The 17,026-nt window shown below is 36.6% G+C and overlaps 2 protein-coding genes across 2 annotated transcripts; both read left to right on the top strand.

Moving 5' to 3' along the window:
* Positions 1–2,667: 2,667 nt before the first annotated feature.
* LOC145157853 (auxin-responsive protein SAUR21-like) lies at positions 2,668–2,964 on the top strand. Its single transcript, XM_079076834.1, has one exon. The coding sequence runs from the start codon at positions 2,668–2,670 to the stop codon at positions 2,962–2,964; it is 297 nt and encodes a 98-aa protein (XP_078932960.1).
* Positions 2,965–11,008: 8,044 nt separating this feature from the next.
* On the top strand, positions 11,009–11,305 carry LOC145157852 (auxin-responsive protein SAUR21-like). The gene has a single exon (XM_079076833.1). The coding sequence runs from the start codon at positions 11,009–11,011 to the stop codon at positions 11,303–11,305; it is 297 nt and encodes a 98-aa protein (XP_078932959.1).
* The last annotated feature ends 5,721 nt before the right edge of the window (positions 11,306–17,026 follow it).

The following is a 17,026-nucleotide window of genomic DNA, read 5'->3' as shown; positions in this document are numbered from 1 at the left end:
TTCTGAGGCATGTTTGTAGCTTTAATTAGCTATCAGGTTATGTGTATGTGTTTGCGTGTGGTATGCTCTGGGAAACTCGCTAAGCATTTCGCTTACAGGTTGTTGATTTGTTTCAGGTACTTCTGAGCCCAAGGGCAAGGGTCCGGCGTGATGACGTGGCGCGCACTCTATCTCTCTTTTTAATGTATTTGGGACCCTCTGATGTTTTAAAAAGGAAAACAAAGATGTAATTAATATTAATTTGAAAGCATGTGGTTGGGAATCTATGGTTTATGAGATTGTTTTGATTAACTCAAAAGTGAAAATTTTTCTTTGAAAAATTGGGTTGTTACAGTTAGGTCATAAATTAAAAGGGTATTTTGAAATATTTTGAATTTGAAAATAGAAGGAAAAATTTGCTGCTTTTTATTGTTTGGTCATTTTGAAAATAAATAGAGGATGAAGGGCTTAATGCAAACATAGGTTAGATGTTGGGATCAAAAGTGGAAATTGGGGAGCACCTAATTTTCTCTTTGTGTGAGATCGAATGTTAACAAAATAAAAGAAAACGCCCATTTGCATTTGTGTGCATGGTTGGCGTGTTTGGCACGGAGCGTTTGGGAGTGTTTGAGAGCTTCTATCTTTTGACAAAACGTTCCAATTTAAACAAAAACCTTCGTTTAGCAATTCGAGCGTTTATTTTCGACTTTAAACAAAATGCTCCAAATCTACAAGTTAATCTAATAACAACATGTGCTTACACCTGATACGAGGAACCAAAATCAAATATCAATGTTTTTTCATTGTCTTGTACGTAACGGTCATAGTGCATAATCATGATTGAACATAATACTTCTACTGATATTCTACGATGATTCTTAGTTAATGCTTAATGCAACAATTTCACATATTAATGGGTTGTGATAAGGAAATTGCATAGTTGTAAAAACATGACTCATTGGCTCTAATTTACATGATATATCGGTGTATAAGTAATCAAAAGAATAGTTAAACATTGATATAACGCTATTCATATATCTAATCACCAGGTTCTTTTTTCATACGATGGAATTGTTTTCAAGTGGGACCCAATTCGTCGTCTAATGCATCAATGTTATGCCAACTTATATATTAATTTGCTTAAAGAACAAAAGCATGTGAGATTTAATGTTTTATATATCACCATCACAAGGTCATCGACCCAAGTGCTACATATTGTTCACCAATTATATTTTTGAAGATAAGTCTGAACTTGATAAATACCACATTGTTTATAGAGTTAAAAGTCCAGCATACATAACATTAATTACCAATTCATATTACGAAATATTTGGTTTCCCTTAGTTTCATTCACCTAAAATGTCAAATGGAAGAAAGATTAGTTGGTATTAGTTCGGTTTACCACTAGAAGCAACTATCTTTGTTAAAACTCCATTTCACTCCCAAAATTCATATTTCCAAAATAATCAACCGTGAAATTAGTTTCTCATTCATACACTAAGCAAATTGTAGTAAACTCAAAACTGTTCCTTGATCCGATTTCATACAAGAGGGAAAATTGTCTTGATTTATTTACAAATGATAAAAAAAAACCTAGTGGTTAGTTGGTTGTAAGAATGCTGTATAGAAGTCATAATGCGCCCAACTGAGAAGCAATATCACTGAATGTATATTCACTGCATGGAATAGTGAGGCCGCCCATTTGATGAACATACCCAAATTCTTGTTCTGCCTGATCTAGTAATTCTTGAAAAGCAGGTTCGCTTAACAACCATACAGGAACCACATATCGCTTCTTCTCTTGCTCACCAACATAGATTGCTAAATAGCCTTTCGGGATGTCCATAGATTTGGTTGTGCTGCTTCCATTGGATAATGATCTTCGCAGAATTTGTTTTGCTTGAATGATCCGAGGAAAAAGGATGGCCATTTTTAAGGAGGGGGTGTCTGTTCACTTCAAAAGCCTGATTGAGGAAGGAAACTCTCAAAGCACGTCTTCTAGGTGAAAGGGTGCGAACGATTTCAGAAGATGTTGTGGTTGTGTGATTCATATGGAATGGTCTTTATATACAGAGATACAACTAAGCAGATCTTGATTGAGGATGGTGACATACGGTGGAAGAAATGGCAACCTCACATGGCTTTGTCTTCCAACCTGTAAGACAGATCCAATGTCTAATTCATGTATTTATGATAGGGCCACATATGTTTTAAGAAAACCCCAGAGATTTTTGCCACAATATTGTGTTTGTTGGGAGGCATTGCCACATTCATCTTAATATTACAGGGGACCATGGTCCTTCAACTTTTTTTCATACCCAACTAAGTTTAGAATACTGGTGATACAAGTTATCTTCTTTGTTAAATTCGTTTCTATTCACAAGTACATGATTAAGCCATATTATTGCTTGTGACTTTGTGGTTGTGCAATTCAAGATCGTACTTTTAATTATACAAGTGAAAAGACACAGCACATGATCTAGCTTGTCGTCCAGTCGCAATGTCCCGATCTGTCATTTAATTTCCTTTTTATTAATTACTGTACATTTGAAGCTCCAATAAACCTTTATATATAGCATATGATAGGCAAAGCACCAGCATAATTTCCTCTCAAACTCCTCCTGTACATCTTTCACTTAGAGAATACTCTCAAATTCTTTTGTCCCTCCGTGATAAACCTTCAGAAAAATGGGTATTCGTATGCATCGGATCATTCAAGCAAGACAAATACTACAACGGTCTTTGTCAAATGGAACCCGCACAACAGAAACGGAACTACCGAAAGGATATTTTGCAGTTTATGTTGGAGAGCAAGAAAAGAAGCGTTTTGTGATTCCTGTGTCATTGTTAACCCAGCCTTCATTTCAGGACTTATTACGTGAGACGGAGGAAGAGTTTGGATATGACCATCCAATGGGCGGCCTAACAATCCGGTGTTGTGAGCAGACATTCTATGATCTTGCAAGTGGTCTGGGAGCATTTTGAAGTCAACTGACATCATTCTGTTTGCTAACACTTTTTTGTAAAGCACGAATCACATACCATTTTGCAACATGCGAGACTGAGTCAGTTGTCCCAGTTGTATAAAATATGAATTTTGACTTGTTTGGAATACCATGTATATTATTTGACGATATAGGTTTACACTTGAAGGAGAAACAAAATTCATTGTCAATATTTAAGAAAAAACCGAAGTGTCTGCTCAATTTCAAAAAACAAGTATCAATATAGCTAGGAGTATCACCGATGTGCAAAACTAAAATCAAACATCAAGGTGTTTTGCATTTTCCTGTTGGTAACGATCAAAATGCATAATACGGATTAAACATACTATTTCTATGGGTGTTCTATGATTCTCAGTTAATGTTATTATGCAACAATTTTGCATATTAATTAGTTATGGTAATAAAATTGCGTAGATTTATCGTAGGGCTCATTGGCTTTAATTTAGGAGATCCTATGGTGTGTAAGTAATTACAAGAATAGTTAAAAATTGTTATAACTCTATTCGTATATCCAATCACTAGTTCGTTGTTCATACGAAGGAGTAGTTTTCAAGTGAGGCCCAATTGGGTCTTATAATGCATCAATGATAACTTATATTTTAATTTTGTTAAGGAACAAAAGCATGTGGGGGTAGTAATTGGTTATATATCACTATCACAAGGTCTTGGACCCAAATGCTACACATTGATCACCACTCATTTTTGAGAAATCTGTACAACTTTATAACAAAAAAAATCATATTTATAAAATAATCGACACAAAAAATTTGTTTTTCTTTGTTTATTTTCTCTAATGTTTAATAATTTTTTAATTGTTGAGTATGTAATGATTTTGCTTGCCTTGTAGTCTAGGTAGTTGAAAGAAAGTTCCAATAGCAAATTGGTACATCGGAAGAAAAAAGGGAAAATAGTAGGAGACAAAAATGTTGTTGTTGTTTTTTTTTTAATTTTAGAAATTGGGTGTTTTTAAGATGTTAGTCATTAATACTTAGCATATTGATTTAATGGTGTTTTAAATGTCTCAAACTCTTAAAAAATTCGTTTGGTGGTGTTTTAACTTTTAAATTAAGTTATTTAAATGTCAGATTGTTAAGTGGTTAATTGTTAATTACTCAATTTATTAGTTTGTTAGTGTTTATGTAAGTTATTGAAATTTGACGTTTTTATACTTTTCAAACTCTTAAAACCGCAAATTAAAAAATCAAGTCCACATGGCATCAAGTGTTGAGTACATTACTTGTTTATATAGGGCTTCTCTTGAGATGGATTTGGATGTTCATCATGATGGGAAGAAGAAACTTTCTGACCGTTTGGCTTCTCTTGAGAGGGATTTGAATTGGTTATTTGATATTAATTTCCGAACCATTTGCTATCGTTGCTTCGATTTTTTTATTTGCTCAAATATTTTTAGGCACCAAATGTTGAATATAGTATTTTTTTTATATAGGGCTCTTTTTTGTCTGAAGCATGATTTGCCTCCTGCTGTTGTCGTGATACCATCTCGTTCTCAACATCAAAATGAGATAAATTTTACGCTTGATGACCTAAATTCTACGAATTGTTTCTTTGAGCATGTAGTGAACTTCATAGGCTTACACTAGCTTAGGTCGTAGATGGGTGGTATTCTTGAAGAGATTTGGTAACATCCCAAATTTTATAATACGTTTGATGACCTAGCTTCTATGAATTTTATCTGTAAACATGGAGTGAACGTCATAGCTTACACTAACTTAGCTCGTGGATGGGTGGTTTTCTTGAAGAGACCGGGCAACATCCCAAATTTTATATCGAACATCAGACGATCAAGTATATAAGACTTTTAGGGCATGCTGGTGGGCAAAAATAGAATTTAATAGCCCAAAAGTTTCTTAAACGGAAACTAATAGAATAATGAAGTAAATTAATTGTTTATTTATTTAAAATGAGATGTGTGTTGAATAGTTAGGTCATAAATTAGAAGGGTATTTTGAAATATTTCGAATTTGAAAATAGAGGGAAAAATCGGCTACATATTATTGTTTGGTCATTTTGAAAATAAATAGAGGATGAAGGGCTTAAGGCAAACATAGGTTAGATGTTGGGATCAAAAGTGAAAATTGGGGAGCACCTTATTTTCTTTTTGTGTGAGATTGAATGTTAAAAAAATAAAAGAAAACGCTTGTTTATATTTGTTGCATGGTTGGCGTGTTTGGCACGGAGCGTTTGGGAGTTTTTAAGAGCTTCTATCTTTTGACAAAACGTTCCAATTTAAACAAAAAGCTTCGTTTAGCAATACGAGCGTTTATTTTCGACTTTAAACAAAATGCTCCAAATCTACAAGTAAATTCAAGTTGCGTTTAACAAAATGCGACAGAGCTTTTTTAAATCAATTTACACAACTGCCTACATATATATATATATATATATATATATATATATATATATATATATATATATATATATATATATATATATATATACACACACACATATTAAGAATTGTCATTTTATGTAATTTTACATACTTCAAAAGCTTCTAGCTACTTTTGTCAAACAGTCATATAACAAATAAATGTTATAGCTTTCAGCTACCGGGTACGAGCTACCGGGTAACAACTATTTTTGTCAAGCGCACCCTATGTCTGCAATCTGGAAAGAAAGGGATACCTTCAAGGTCTCTTTGTATTATGTTGAGTGCGAACCGAACCAGAGAATGGGGAAAAAGAAAAAGAGAACATAAATCATATAACAGATGAGTGAGTTCTCACATTTGGTAACCCAAAATTCCAATTATTCTTCAGTTTGATAGATTCTTGAGGAAATAACCAAATTATAGTAAGTTGATTTTTCAAATATATTTAAATAAATTTTGAAATTGGATTTGTACTCATGTATTACTATTTTTAATGAGCTTAAAAATATGATTGAATGGCAAAAACTTGAATATCTGGAATGCGATTGATTTGAGTATTACTAACCTTTATTCAAATTGGAATTGAACTGTAAATTCCAACACATAATGGAAAAAGGAATGGGCTAGGTAAAACTTTGATGATAGCGTGGAATTGGTATGTAAATGTTAGAAGAATTGTGGAAGCAAATCTACAAGTGTATTGATGCAAATGGGACAATTCTAAGTAATTTACAAAGAAGGGACAAAAGCTTAACAAGTTGAAAGAATGAAACTGTTCGGTTAAAATTGGATTGGTGTTGCATTCTGCTTCTTTCTCATCTACTTGCTGACTTTGTTATTTTTTTTAATATAATTATTTTTGACATTAAAAAGTTTAAATGTAAGAAATAGCAACATACTTTTATTCTAAGCATTTGGTAAAAATTTTGAATAAGGGAAGATTAACTTGTTACTTGAGATTATTTTGTAACGCCCGTAGATCCGGGCTAGTCAATTTAGAGACGATAAGCGTCAAAAATGACTTTTTGATAGAAGAGTGTTTAGAATAAATAATCTTAACCAAGTTTTAGTGGTCGTGACAAGGATTTCGGATATATAAAGAATGCCGAAATCCGAGTTATAACGAAGAAGTTATGACCTGTCGAAGTTTCGCGACAGAAACGGCACGACACAGCGCGACGTAAATAGTGAACTTATGATAGAGCAATATTTGGCCTTAGCGATCTAAACGAAAGTCGTAGAATACGTTAAACCGAGAGCGTGCATATAAAGAACGTCTCAATCTGACTTCGTATGAGGAAGTTATGATTTTCGAAGTTTCGACTTAGCGGTATGCAGCCCAAAGTTCGAATATGAGATCGAGTGGTTTCTTGCCGAAACAATCTAAATGAGAATTAAAGATCTCGTCGATAGTAGTCCAACGGTAAAAAGACAGACGAAAACGGACATCAGATGAAGGAGTTATGAATTCCTAACGGAGTTTTCCTGTCCCGGCCTACTAAAAATAATATAATAAAAGTTAAATTCAAAATTAGCCGTCAGAGTCTAAATGAGAGTTGTAGAGGATAATCTCATCTACACGTGGATATAAAGAACGTCGAAAACGGAGCTCGTATGCGAAAGATATGAATTTCTGAAGTTCGGGCGCGAACCCCGACCATGTGTCAGAGTTCACGACGTGAATACAGTGTTCACGACGTGAACTCAGTATTTATGACTTCTGGAGCCTGACAGACGCAAGTTGCGATGGCGCACCTGATGACTACTGAACTCACGACGTGAATATTTGAGATTCACGACGTGAATCTAGAAAAATGGCCCTATAAATAGAATCAAAGGGCAGCCGGTTTTGGTTGCTATTTTCTTACTCCCTCTCTTCCGATACCGTCTTTGGTCATCTTGAAGTACCCCTGAAGTCCCACTATCATCCCCGATACCCGAAGCGAGTCCCGACGCTCCGAAGATCCCGAGAAGAAAAGAGTTTCAAGCCGAAGCTCTGCCCGCGAGAAGCCCGGTGTGTGAAGATATCCCTGTTACATCAAAAGAATAGTACTCGAAGAGCCGTAGTGCTGTCCGAGCATCGTCTAACCAAGTGAGTGTGTAGTTACTTTCTTCTACCGCATAGATATGAAGTATTTGCTACGAAATACGTGCTATGTGTTTATACGTTGTTTGTTTACTTGAGATGGTTGTTGGAATGAATGTTTTATACAGGTTTTTAAATGATTTAAACTATATATGTAATTTATATCTACAAATATGTTGGGTAGAACATGGGTAAATGAAATAGTTGGTGTGTAAGGAAAGATGAGTTTGAGGATGAGACGAAAGATGATATAGATCGTGAGATGAGGGTGACAGGTGAAAAATGAGTGAAACCTTTACCCAAACAATGGCCCCCGTCATTCCGCAGAGTAGGGATGACAACCACAGACTATTCTAGACAGTCCAGTGGAACACTAGCAAGCTCACAACTTGTAGGTGTTGTGGACTTGATGTTCACCGGTGTACTCTAAAAACCCTGGCAGCTATAGATTTAGTGCCTTATATAAATAGAATGGTAGCTATGGATTTAGTAGTGTGTAGATGAACCTTGGTAGCTATGGATTTAGTACTGTGTAGATGAACCTTGGTAGCTATGGATTTAGTACTGTGTAGATGAACCTTGGCAGCTATGGATTTAGTATTGTGTAGATGAACCTCGGGCAGCAATGAACTTTGTGCCAATTCCTTAGGTCAATCCTTAAGAACGAATGAATGAAAGATAGTGGATTCTTAGGGTAAGACCTTAAGAAATAAAGAAGATAATGGGGATGGGTAATTGCATTGATTGTTTGATGATTAAATATAATAATTATATTATTGTGGGTTAAAAACCCTATATGCTCACCAGGCTCCCAAGCCTGACGCACTTAGTTTATTTGTATCACAGGTATCGATACGAAGCTGTTTTGCACTGAGAGATTAAAGGAGATGTAAATCACTAGTGTAAATGAATGTATGTTTTATTTATTCTTTTGGTCTGTATCGATGTGGACATCCCGAGTTTTGTAATAAAATGGAAATACATTTCTTTAAGAAATGCTTTGATAAATATTTATTATATTTTGTTTTGGGGACAAATTCCGCAACACCTTTTGAAAGATTACTCTGATTTTATTTTAAAAAGCATAAACGAAATCGGTATTTTCTGGCCGTGAAATTGGGGATGTCACATATTTAGACCTCGATGTTCATGAACTGTGCTCGTTAGGCAGAGGAAGAGTTTGGATTTCGATATGACAATCCAATGGGTGGCCTAAAATCCGTTGTAGTGAGAAGACATTCTTTGATCTTCAAAGTCGCCTGGGAGCATTTTGAAGTCAAGTTACATCATTCTATTTTCTTACACATTTTTGTAAAGCATTGATCGACCTTTTTGCAACATGCATGCGAGATTGTGTCACTTGTCCCTGTTGTATAAAACATGAATTTTCACTTGTTTGGAGTACCCCATATATTATTTGACGATATAAGCTTATACTTGAATGAGAAACAAAATTCATTGTCAACATTTTTTTTCTTTCAAAAAAGAAGTGTCTGCTCAATTAAAAAAAAAAAAAAAAAAGAAAAAAAAGAAAAAAAAAAAAAAAAAAACTGTGAATATACGCATACTATACTTTTTTTGTTCAGTTGTTGGCTAATCTAATAACAACATGTGCTTACACCTGATATGGGGAACCAAAATCAAATATCAATGTTTTTTCATTGTCTTGTACGTAACGGTCATAGTGCATAATCATGATTGAAAATAATACTTCTACGGATATTCTACGATGATTCTGAGTTAATGCTGTATGCAACAATTTCACATATTAATGGGTTGTGATAAGGAAATTGCATAGTTGTAAAAACATGACTCATTGGCTCTAATTTACATGATATATCGGTGTATAAGTAATCAAAAGAATAGTTAAACATTGATATAACGCTATTCATATATCTAATCACCAGGTTCTTTTTTCATATGATGGAATTGTTTTCAAGTGGGACCCAATTCGTCGTCTAATGCATCAATGTTTTGCCAACTTATATATTAATTTGCTTAAAGAACAAAAGCATGTGAGATTTAATGTTTTATATATCACCATCACAAGGTCATCGACCCAAGTGCTACATAGTGTTCACCAATTATATTTTTGAAGATAAGTCTGAACTTGATAAATACCACATTGTTTATAGAGTTAAAATTCCAGCATACATAACATTAATTACCAATTCATATTACGAAATATTTGGTTTCCCTTAGTTTCATTCACCTAAAATGTCAAATGGAAGAAAGATTAGTTGGTATTAGTTCGGTTTACCACTAGAAGCAACTATCTTTGTTAAAACTCCATTTCACTCCCAAAATTCATATTTCCAAAATAATCAACCGTGAAATTAGTTTCTCATTCATACACTAAGCAAATTATAGTAAACTCAAAACTGTTCCTTGATCCGATTTCATACAAGAGGGAAAATTGTCTTGATTTATTTACAAATGATAAAAAAAAACCTAGTGGTTAGTTGGTTGTAAGAATGCTGTATAGAAGTCATAATGCGCCCAACTGAGAAGCAATATCACTGAATGTATATTCACTGCATGGAATAGTGAGGCCGCCCATTTGATGAACATACCCAAATTCTTGTTCTGCCTGATCTAGTAATTCTTGAAAAGCAGGTTCGCTTAACAACCATACAGGAACCACATATCGCTTCTTCTCTTGCTCACCAACATAGATTGCTAAATAGCCTTTCGGGATGTCCATAGATTTGGTTGTGCTGCTTCCATTGGATAATGATCTTCGTAGAATTTGTTTTGCTTGAATGATCCGAGGAAAAAGGATGGCCATTTTTAAGGAGGGGGTGTCTGTTCACTTCAAAAGCCTGATTGAGGAAGGAAACTCTCAAAGCACGTCTTCTAGGTGAAAGGGTGCGAACGATTTCAGAAGATGTTGTGGTTGTGTGATTCATATGGAATGGTCTTTATATACAGAGATACAACTAAGCAGATCTTGATTGAGGATGGTGACATACGGTGGAAGAAATGGCAACCTCACATGGCTTTGTCTTCCAACCTGTAAGACAGATCCAATGTCTAATTCATGTATTTATGATAGGGCCACATATGTTTCAAGAAAACCCCAGAGATTTTTGCCACAATATTGTGTTTGTTGGGAGGCATTGCCACATTCATCTTAATATTACAGGGGACCATGGTCCTTCAACCGTTTTTCATACCCAACTAAGTTTAGAATACTGGTGATACAAGTTATCTTCTTTGTTAAATTCGTTTCTATTCACAAGTACATGATTAAGCCATATTATTGCTTGTGACTTTGTGGTTGTGCAATTCAAGATCGTACTTTTAATTATACAAGTGAAAAGACACAGCACATGATCTAGCTTGTCGTCCAGTCGCAATGTCCCGATCTGTCATTTAATTTCCTTTTTATTAATTACTGTACATTTGAAGCTCCAATAAACCTTTATATATAGCATATGATAGGCAAAGCACCAGCATAATTTCCTCTCAAACTCCTCCTGTACATCTTTCACTTAGAGAATACTCTCAAATTCTTTTGTCCCTCCGTGATAAACCTTCAAAAAAATGGGTATTCGTATGCATCGGATCATTCAAGCAAGACAAATACTACAACGGTCTTTGTCAAATGGAACCCGCACAACAGAAACGGAACTACCGAAAGGATATTTTGCAGTTTATGTTGGAGAGCAAGAAAAGAAGCGTTTTGTGATTCCTGTGTCATTGTTAAGCCAGCCTTCATTTCAGGACTTATTACGTGAGACGGAGGAAGAGTTTGGATATGACCATCCAATGGGCGGCCTAACAATCCGGTGTTGTGAGCAGACATTCTATGATCTTGCAAGTGGTCTGGGAGCATTTTGAAGTCAACTGACATCATTCTGTTTGCTAACACTTTTTTGTAAAGCACGAATCACATACCATTTTGCAACATGCGAGACTGAGTCAGTTGTCCCAGTTGTATAAAATATGAATTTTGACTTGTTTGGAATACCATGTATATTATTTGACGATATAGGTTTACACTTGAAGGAGAAACAAAATTCATTGTCAATATTTAAGAAAAAACCGAAGTGTCTGCTCAATTTCAAAAAACAAGTATCAATATAGCTAGGAGTATCACCGATGTGCAAAACTAAAATCAAACATCAAGGTGTTTTGCATTTTCCTGTTGGTAACGATCAAAATGCATAATACGGATTAAACATACTATTTCTACGGGTATTCTATGATTCTCAGTTAATGTCATTAGGCAACAATTTTGCATATTAATTAGTTGTGGTAAGAAAAATTGCATAGATTTATCGTAGGGCTCATTGGCTTTAATTTACGCGATCCTATGGTGTGTAAGTAATTACAAGAATAGTTAAAAATTGTTATAACTCTATTCGTATATCCAATCACTAGTTCGTTGTTCATACGAAGGAGTAGTTTTCAAGTGAGGCCCAATTGGGTCTTATAATGCATCAATGATAACTTATATTTTAATTTTGTTAAGGAACAAAAGCATGTGGGGGTAGTAATTGGTTATATATCACTATCACAAGATCTTAGACCCAAATGCTACACATTGATCACCACTCATTTTTTGAGAAATCAGTACAACTTTATAACAAAAAACATCGTTTATTGAGTTAAAAGAGAGAGAGAGAGAGAGAGAGAGAGAGAAAGAGAGAGAGAGAGAGAGAACTCGTAACATTATCAACTGATATTACAAAATATTTGGTCTCCTAGATAACTTCATCAGCTTTCGTTCACTTTAAACGTCACCCGGAAGAAAGATTAGATAGTATATTAGTTAGATTTACCACAAAGAGCTACCATTTTTGTTAATTTTGTATGCTTTATGCACTTGTATAAGACAAGCCAAGATATAACATTAAACACAGTACTCCATTTCACTCCCAAACAAAAGAATCATATTTATAAAATAGTCGACAAAAAATTTTGTTTTTCTTTGTTTATATTCTCTAATGTTTAATAATTTTTTAATTGTTGAGTATGTAATGATTTTGCTTGCCTTGTAGTCTAGGTAGTGGAAAGAAAGTTCGAATAGCAAATTGGTACATCGGAAGATAAAAGGGAAAATAGTAGGAGACAAAAATGTTGTTGTTTTAACTTTTAAATTAAGCTATTTAAACGTCGGATTGTTAAGTGGTTAATTGTTAATTACTCAATTTATTAGTTTGTTAGTGTTTATGTAAGTTATTGAAATTGGACGTTTTTAAGGTGTTAATTAGTAATACTTTTTAAACTCTTAAAACCGCAAATTAAAAAAAATCAAGTCCACATGGCATCAAGTGTTGAATACATTACTTGTTTATATAGGGCTTCTCTTGAGATGGATTTGGATGTTCATCATGATGGGAAGAAGAAACTTTCTGATCGTTTGGCTTCTCTTGAGAGGGATTTGGATTGGTTATTCGATATTAATTTCTGAACAATTTGCTATCGTTCCTTCGATTTTTTTATTTGCTCAAATATTTTTAGGCACCAAATGTTGAATATAGTATTTGTTTATATAGGGCTCTTTTTTGTCTGAAGCATTATTTGCCTCCTCCTGTTGTCGTGATACCATCTCGTTCTCAACATCAAAATGAGATAAATTTTACGCTTGATGACCTAGCTTCTACGAATTATTTCTTTGAGCATGTAGTGAACTTCATAGGCTAACACTAGCTTAGGTCGTAGATGGGTGGTATTCTTGAAGAGATTTGGTAACATCCCAAATTTTATAATACGTTTGATGACCTAGCTTCTATGAATTTTATCTGTAAACATGGAGTAAACGTCATAGCTTACACTAACTTAGCTCGTGGATGGGTGGTTTTCTTGAAGAGACCGGGCAACATCCCAAATTTTATATCGAACATCAGACGATCAAGTATATAAGAATTTTAGGGCATGCTGGTGGGTAAAAATAAAATTTAATAACCCAAAAGTTTATTAAACGGAAACTAATAGAATAATGAAGTAAATTAATTGTTTATTTATTTAAAATTAGATGTGTGTTGAATAGTTAGTGTAACATCCAAAATTCTAGTAAGTCTTAAAACCCTAAAGAGTATATTATTTGCATAAATGGTCCCTTAAGTACGCTGGGCGTACTTAAGTGTACGCTTAGCGTACTACATGGATGTTGTCGCGGAGGAATCAAGGTACGCTGGGCGTACCTTGAGTTACGTGGGGCGTACGCGCCAGGGTTGCAAAACCCTAATTATCCGGACTTGAGGCCTATTTAAGCAACCTTATGTTCCTTGGACTAAACCCTAGAGAACCTCCATAGCCTTAGAATGTCCATATACTCCTGGAAACCTTGTGAGATCATTCTTAAGCCTTAAAGTGTGCATTTGTGGCCTTTTTGTGTGTATTTCAAGAAGAAGAGGTGGTCAAGCAAGCTTGGATCAAGTGGGTGCTTCAAGATCCTGCATCAAAAGCACCTTGCAAAGCTTCTGGAGGTAAAAAGCTTGCATCTTTCCTTCGTAATCTTTAGATCTAGCTAGGGTTTTGGTGGTTTGTCCCTTTTAAGAACTTTGGATCTCTTTTGGTGAGTAAAGCCTTCCCTTTTGATAAGAAAGTCAGATCTGAGGTCCCCTACTCATTTAGGAGTATAAAAATGGAAGCTTGATGAGAGATATGGCCTCATGCATGAGTAAAAGACCTTGGAAAGTTCTTAATGGAGTGGTTGGGTGTGTATGAGACATGCAAGGGCATAAAGTTGCCAACTTTATGCCTTAGGACATCTTTTCAGACTTAGATCTAACTTTTGGTCGTGATGGATTCGAGTATTAAGCACTTAATGGAAAAAGTGCTTAAGCTGTTTGTACGCTGAGCGTAACCAGCTGTACGCGGCGCGTAGTGTCCAAACCTTCAGTACGCTGCGCGTACGAGGGTGGTACGCTGGGCGTATGCAGCTCAGTTGGTCCCTAAGCTGTTTTGGGCCTTTGGGCCTCATTTGGTGGTTGGGCTTGACTCGATTCTGTGAGTTATGGGCCTTCTTGCCTGTTTGGGCCATGGACTTATTGATTGGGCCTTATTGGGCCAAGGGGCCCGTTAAGGATATTGGACTTGGACTTTGGGGCCCATTTGCAATAAAAGGGTAATTGGGCCTTGGGGGTAGACTTTGAAGATTTGGCTTTTATTTGGGTAATTTAAGGCCCTATTATTGATTATATTATGATTATTTTTTATTCAGCTCGGGAGGCTGTGAATTTCTAGGAGGACAGTATTCGTATTCATCGGACGAAGGTGAGTCTTCTCACCATACCTATGGATCTACAGCACCAAGGCCGATCCATTATGTGTACATGTTGTATGTGTGTTATGCATTTATGAATTGTTATGTTATGTGATATTATGCTGGTATGAAAGACCCCGGGGGGAGGCCGTGGCACTGGATATAAGACCATGTGGGGTAGCCCATGGCATTCCTAGGTAAAGACCATGTGGGGTAGCCCATGGCATTGGATGTAAGGCCATGTGGGGTAGGCCATGACAGTCCTAGGTAAAGACCATGTGGGGTAGCCCATGACATTCTTGTTGATTGTATTGCATGGTTTCTATGGCATGTTTGTGGCTTTAATTAGCTATCAGGTTATGTGTATGTGTTTGCGTGTGGTATGCTCTGGGAAACTCACTAAGCATTTCGCTTACAGGTTGTTGATTTGTTTCAGGTACTTCTGAGCCCAAGGGCAAGGGCCCGGCGTGATGATGTGGCGCGCACTCTATCTCGTTTTTAATGTATTTGGGACCCTCTGATGTTTTAAAAAGGAAACCAAAGATGTCATGAATATTAATTTGAAAACATGTGGTTGGGAATCTGTGGTTTATGAGATTGTTTTGATTAACTCAAAAGTGAAAAAATTTCTTTGAAAAATTGGGTTGTTACAAGTTGGTATCAGAGCCTTGCTTTGAGGGATCCGGGCACATCCTCGGGTGTGACAGGACTCAAACTAAGGAGGTGATAAAATGTTTTCAAAAGTAACCAAAAGGAAATTTAAAAGAAACCCAAAGGATGAGAGTGCGACGCATGTGATCAGCCGAGCCAAGTAAGTAGTTTCCCAATCTGAATAACCATGTTATACTGATATTGAGCTTCGTTGATTATATGGAACTTGCTAAGTGTATGTTTTAAAAATAGGTCCCAAACCCCGGAAATTAGGGTTTCTCTAATCAGCGCCTACTCGGCGAGTCCCTCTCCTCGGAGTCGTCGAGTCCACTCATTTAATCCACGGGAGAAACCCGACTCGACTCGGCGAGTTGGATTCTCAACTCGTCGAGTCCCTCCTTTAATCACAAGATTAACCGACACCATAATACCTCTGAAAATCCGGATGTTACAATTCTCCCCCACTTGAATTAGATTTCGCCCTCGAAATCACTCCTTAACCACTCACATAATGAAATCATCAACCCAAAAGGCACCACCGAAAGGATCTCATACTACCCCGATAACTTTCTCTATGGACACCTGAAACCACACAAAACTCCCAAGACCAGAACTGAACCAACTCTTTCGTCGCTAATATACTCCTCCCTACTAACCGGAAGCTCTAGTAGCCTGACCCGCCTCCAGACCACCTACTCAAGCGATCACCATGATATTCGCTCCTCGAATATCAAACCCTGATAACTCACTGATCCTCTGATTCTCACACGACCAAATCCAACAATCGGCTACCGCTCACTCATATCAACATGCTAATGATCCAAATCACGCCCCAAGGAATGGAAGGGTCCACACCCCACCAGGGATCATACACTAAACTGCTATCAGAACCCATCCGAACAAAGAATCCTCAACACTCTGCCCTTCAGACACAAGAGAATAACTAGGCTCGCTCAGAAGTGTCCTCAGACATCACAATCACAAGTCCCAGCTTCGTTCCTCATACCCCTTTTTAATACTGAGCACTAGGTCAACTTCTGACTCCACAGTTGAACCTCCAAAGGTCACCCATAACATATCCTGAAATGTCTTACTGACTTCCTTCTCATAACAACTATCTCGGCCTAGTGACACCCAAGTCACGAAGTTCTCTTTACCCCAACGGATTCCACAATCCTACAAAATTGTTTCACCCTCGACCCCCGCCGAACACTACTCCCTAGACACGAGCGCCTTGCGGTACCTCCCGCACCAACGAACTGACCCACTCTGGTCCAAAACATCTGATGACAAATAATATTCCTCAAAATGGAACCCATCTCAGAATCCGGAGTCTCATTTCGCCTACTCAATGCACCACTAGAGTCCAACTCAATATCGAGAGTCTGGTCCGATCCAGAATTGGAACCACTCGTCCCAATGAACCACTCAACCCGTGACTCATGACCCGCAACCCATGCGTACCTCACTGATTCACTTCCCTTGGCCACGAAAACCACTACTCCATTCGGAATATAACGACTTCCGACAAACATGGAGACCCCAGTCTCGCCCCTGGTTCGACCCCAGGCTTCCACAAGTCAAATATTAGGGCTACCCAAGCCTAAAACTCTTTTGCGTCAAGCTCTGATCAGAGAGCACTTCATCACAACATTCTCTCGCTGACTAGTGGGTACTACAGCTCCACGTAGTATCAC

The sequence above is a fragment of the Lactuca virosa genome, chromosome 2, assembly GCF_052849685.1.
Source record: "Lactuca virosa cultivar CGN04683 chromosome 2, Lactuca_virosa_CGN04683_v6, whole genome shotgun sequence".
NCBI classification, from domain to species: Eukaryota; Viridiplantae; Streptophyta; class Magnoliopsida; order Asterales; family Asteraceae; genus Lactuca; species Lactuca virosa.
Note: the sequence above shows the minus strand (reverse complement) of the source record. Positions and strands in the feature narration are given on the sequence as shown.

Excerpts from the sequence above, each read along its gene's own strand:
- LOC145157853 (XM_079076834.1), top strand. The coding sequence starts at position 2,668 with ATGGGTATTCGTATGCATCGGATCATTCAAGCAAGACAAATACTACAA.
- LOC145157852 (XM_079076833.1), top strand. The coding sequence starts at position 11,009 with ATGGGTATTCGTATGCATCGGATCATTCAAGCAAGACAAATACTACAA.